The sequence below is a fragment of the Nelumbo lutea genome, chromosome 1 (genome assembly GCF_056320005.1).
Source record: "Nelumbo lutea isolate HS-2025 chromosome 1, American lotus-T2T, whole genome shotgun sequence".
In the NCBI taxonomy this organism is placed as follows: Eukaryota; Viridiplantae; Streptophyta; class Magnoliopsida; order Proteales; family Nelumbonaceae; genus Nelumbo; species Nelumbo lutea.
Window position 1 is genome coordinate 68,834,047 of NC_142684.1, and position 5,098 is coordinate 68,839,144.

A 5,098-nucleotide genomic window follows, 5' to 3' on the forward strand; every position below is an offset into this window, starting at 1 on the left:
GTTTGTGATTATCTTAATGTTAAGGTTTGCACCTTGTGCTGATAGTATCATTTTTCTCTATGCATGTAATCACCTCCATGACTTATATAGTTTAAGGATACTATATTCAATATTTTCATGACACTTTGAATTGTTTGGTCTATTTCTCCATGCCCTTCACTTGATTATGATTTTTTGTCAACTCTTATTGTTTCACTGAAAGATTCTGATGCTACCAGCTTTTACTTAATTACATTCCCTTTTTGTTATCCAATCATTTCTTTTCACTGATAAATAGTCTTGAAGTATTCAGGTTTTATTTTATTTGGTGTGCCTTAAGACCATATTTCACTGTTTTTAGGTGTCATGAATGGTAGATGCTGTAGAGGATCTTTCCTCACTCCATGCTGCCTTATTCTTGTTGGTTTTGTACTGATCTTCCCCCTCCCTCTTCAAGCAGTTGCAATTTTGATTGTTTCAGAAGAGATTTGGTTTAAAGTTTAAACCATGTAATCTCAGGTATATCCATGTTATTGAAACAAATTCACATTACAAACGTCTATCCAATTTTTCTTCCTTATTTTCCTGTAAAAGAATCTAGATATTTGTATTATACCCACTTAAATGTGGTCCGGTATGATCTGGTATTGTCTATAATATATACAGGTATGTTGTGCAGATGTTTTCTCTGCTTGGAGTGGCATCCGTCCATTGGCCAATGGATGAAGGACCCATCAGCAAAGAACATTGAAAGCATTTCTAGCGATCATGTAGTGTATGAAAGATTACCCTGGTTTGATATTACTAGTGGAAAATGGACTACATAAAGAAGGTAAACTTAGCATTGACAAAAGGTTCATAAGTATATGTGGATGATTTTCTTTTAGATGGATTTCTAGCACATCCATTCAGCTTTTTCTACCTGATGTCTTGTCCGGAGTATCTTACCCAAACTATCTTTTAACATAATAAACAGTCTTCCTTGTGTATTTCTTGCTAATGGCAAAAATAATGTTCCTTTCCATTTAAAATAAGAAATGTAAATCATCAGTTCGTTTTTTACAACCTATAACAAATCTAACTTAAAAAAAAAAAGGTTTAGGAGACTTTCAAACAATAAAATGGTATGTTTACAACTTTTAAACAAGGAGATTGATAATATGCACCGAATCATGTGTGGTTGTGAAAACAAATGTATGGGAATCTTGGCACAATTTACATGGGCTAAAATGGTAGGAAAACCCTAATACGCCTCATCAGTCCTCAATAGCAGAAACCCAAATTAGATATTTTTAGCTAATTATGGCATTCACTGTTCTCCTAAGGACACCACAACAACCCAATAGGTTATCTCTTTATACCAAGAGGCAACAACTGAAACAGCACACTTCCCATTACTTGATGAAAAAAGGTCCATGGTTACCCACGGAGACTACAGACTGGCCAACCACCATATATTATCATTAGTTTTCCCATATATTATCAATCTCTATAGTTAACTGCTGCTCCAACATATGTACAAATCTAGAAGAAATACTGCAAAAGCCCGCCAAGAAACCCATAAAAGCTTCAAAACTGTCATGGGATACAGAATAAGGGGAGGGGAAGAACAAGAATCACACAGTTACACCCAACAGAACATTTAAGGCTGTAAAAAGAAGCCATGTACCATAGGCTTAGACCATATTAGTTAGATAATGGGGATGCTTCAAGATATAAGTCACGTTTAATACTTTGAGATTCCAGGACAATCCTTGCAGCTTCAATTACTGCTTGTCCATTGAAATAATGCAGCCGGCAGACAGGCATATAAACATCAGCCCCACCAATCAGTTCTGTCTGTGTCTGCTCTGTCTTCCTTAAGGTAAAGAAGGCACGCTTGCCACAAAACTCACATCGAGCTGTTAGCTTAGTTACAGAATCAGCGAGAGGTATGATGTCAAGCACAGAACCAAAGCTCCTTCTGCCAACATAGGATCTCATCAGAGAAGGAAGGAAAAGAAAATGATGGCAAACAGATTAAGACCAAAAAGTACAGAAAGTACCTCATGTAGTCACCATCCAGGCCTGCAACAATTACAGTCTTACCATCATGATCAGCTGCCTTGCAGCAGAAACCATATAGATCCTCAAAAAATTGAGCTTCATCGATTCCAATCACATCCAGCTGTGACCATGTATGACCATGAGAATGAGATAACTATTAGAAAATTACGTGAAACTAATAATACTTACAAAAAATATGTACCATCAGAATTCACATAAGAGGCATCACTAATAGATATGAATGCAGAAAAATTAAAGCTTTCTAGATCTTTCAATTTACTACCATAAGAGCTTGCTTCGTAGTATCACAAGTCTCTTTTTTTTTCAGTTGGCATATCACAAGTTCACTAAGGAACGATACGTGAGTAAATCGAAAAAGAATCAATTGCCAAGGGAATAAATGAATTTGGAATTACAACTTTGAAAATACCTTGTCATAAACGTCAACCCCAATTTTCTCTCTGAATGATGATAGATCCGGCAAAGCCCAGCATGACAACTTTGCTCCGTCATGCGTCACAATAGAATCTAATCCATATCTTGTATCTTTATTCGATTTTATTATCGCTACACTTCTGCAGTTATAAATATAAAAATGTATGTAAAAGAAATTTAATTCATTCTTCTTTCTGGTGATAAGTGACAAAATGATGCTCACAGGAGTGACCTTCCTCATGGTACGATAGAAGACAGAAACAAACAGAACCCGAAACCCTAAATTCGACAAAAAATGAAGAGAATATATAAATACCTTCCATTATTGCTTTCGGACTGAATTCGACGAAGCAGAGCGGTGGTTTTGCCAGCGAACATTGGGCCGATGATAACGTGAACCTCACCTGAAGGCAATCGAGATACCTCCATTCGGGGAGCAGAAACCTTGGAAGAAGTCGACATCGAGCAAGCAAAAGAAGAGAGGAGTTTAAGGTGAAGAAAATGAGAGTTTTTGAGAGAGGAAGAAGTGCAGAAAGGATGTTCAGAGAATGGAAGGTATGAGGGAGGTATTTGTTTGGAGAAAGAAGGGAAGTTTGAAAGCGCGGGCACGAAGAGGGAATTCATCTTGCACATAAATAACATGGAAAAAAATCTGTTTGGTGGTGCGCCTGATTCCGCTTAATTTGAAATTGAAAATTTTGAAAGATTTAAATTGAATGAAAAGAGAAAGGAAAAAAAAAAAAAGGAAGGAAACACAGTGGAGTGAATGCGGTTTCGAGGGCTCTTAGTCTTGGTCTTGGATTTCCCTTTTCCCTTCACTCTCTTCGTTGCAAAAGCGAAATGTGCTTTGGAGGGAAAGCGAGCGAGGGAAAAGTTTTGGTGGTTGAAAGGATTTGAGTGTAGGCCAATTATCTCGGGATATCTGGGCTGGGCCGATCTAGGCCAGGTCATCAAGCCCAGGTCACCCTGGGCCTGGGCTTGATGATATCTTGCTGCTCAAGTATGTCAATAAAAGTATTATTCTTTTTAAATATATCATAATGTATATATTGGGCTATGTTTGGAAGAAAAACTTGCCACGTCCATATTTCCAAAAAGAGCTGGTCCAGATAATTAAGGCCCGAGCAGAAATGATCATCCATCGCTGGTTCTGTTGCTCCAGATATCCCGGATCTCGATCCTGACAATAATTCATGTCCAGACTTTTTGAATAGGTAGTCTGTCTACTGTTTTAGCAGCTTTTATTTCGGGTACTGGCCTACTGGGCTTGGGCTTGAAGATCCTGACTTGGTGAAGCCTGCAGTTCGTCGTCTTTCACTTTCGCCCAACTACCAGGAAGTTGAAAAATTGACGTGGGCATGCTGGGATTACATGTGGATAAATAGACCCATACCCATAACCCATAACCCCAGGTAGGATTTGATCCAAGTCTTCACTACAACCAGCAGTCCATCTGGAGACCTTATCAACCAGCCAGATGGCATCTTCCCGATCTGAATGGTTTTTGAAGCATGATAGAGTGAGCATTGGGTTTATTCTATTAAAAATCAAATAGAATAAACCAATTTTTCTAGCTTCAATGAAAACCAAAAATTTCTGCTAATCTAATTTTTAAATCTAAGAACTGAGAACAAATTAATCCAAAATCGAAACAACCGAATCAAGAAACCCAAAACCGAGCATTTAGGCTGTGTTTGCTTTGAAGGAAAAAGTAGGGAAAGGAAAGAAAAGATAAGAAATTCATACAAGATTTGTAAAGATTTTCCTGTCTTTTCCTTACTTTCTCTACCTTTTCCTTTAAACCAAAGATAACCTTAGGGTGTAGTGACACAGGACATCAAATATGAAGCAAGGGGCTCCAAGTGCTGGCCATTGAGGAGGAAATCCTCTAATGGCCTAATGATACTGTGTCAACACATTTTGGGTTTGTTTGTTTTGTGGGAATAGGGTCTGGAATTGAAAGTGGCATTTATTTGATTAGGTGGAATGGGACTTTGATTCTTATTCTTGGCAGAATGACCAAACCCCATGTGAGGGAATGGCCATTCCGGCCTGTCCCCTTCGGAATGACAATATCATGCCAGCATCCTTTTTGGAAGTTGCGTACATTTTTTTTAGAATTTAAACCCAACTCACATATAAACCAAACAGGCACGAGGAATATGTGATTCCAATTATAATTTTCAAATATTTTTGTTTTGATTCTAATTACAAACTAAGGTGTTGTTTGGTATTGGAGTGTTGTATGTCCGTTTTGAGTCCACCACATAGGGTATTCTGCTTCAACGGTCAAAAAAACCTATTTGGTTAAACTGTTTTAAGTGACAAATGAGCGAAAACGGAAATGCCTAGGAATCCGCATAATTTACGTGTTTCAAGTAAGTGGCTAATGTTTCTCACAATCATGATGTGACGTGGTTGGTATTGGAGTGTTGTATGTCCGTTTTGAGTCCACCACATAGGGTATTCTGCTTCAACGGTCAAAAAAACCTATTTGGTTAAACTGTTTTAAGTGACAAATGAGCGAAAACGGAAATGCCTAGGAATCCGCATAATTTACGTGTTTCAAGCAAGTGGCTAATGTTTCTCACAATCATGATGTGACGTGGCAGCAACATTATTGATGTGACCTTAACAT

The 5,098-nt window shown here is 37.8% G+C and overlaps 1 protein-coding gene across 1 annotated transcript; it reads right to left on the bottom strand.

Moving 5' to 3' along the window:
* Positions 1-1,333: 1,333 nt before the first annotated feature.
* On the bottom strand, positions 1,334-3,342 carry LOC148875123 (thymidine kinase a-like). The gene is made up of 4 exons (XM_088966485.1): positions 2,777-3,342; positions 2,456-2,600; positions 2,025-2,146; positions 1,334-1,942 (listed from the first exon to the last, which is right to left on the bottom strand). Exons 1-4 carry the CDS (start codon positions 3,100-3,102, stop codon positions 1,666-1,668), a joined length of 870 nt encoding a protein of 289 aa, XP_088822611.1. The 5' UTR covers positions 3,103-3,342; the 3' UTR covers positions 1,334-1,665.
* Positions 3,343-5,098: the final 1,756 nt, after the last annotated feature.

Coding starts and splice junctions, on each gene's coding strand:
- LOC148875123 (XM_088966485.1), bottom strand. CDS start 3,102: ATGTTATTTATGTGCAAGATGAATTCCCTCTTCGTGCCCGCGCTTTCA. Junction 2,601..2,776: donor TCCGAAAGCAATAATGGAAG/GTATTTATATAT, acceptor TTATAACTGCAG/AAGTGTAGCGATAATAAAAT. Junction 2,147..2,455: donor GGGTTGACGTTTATGACAAG/GTATTTTCAAAG, acceptor ACATGGTCACAG/CTGGATGTGATTGGAATCGA.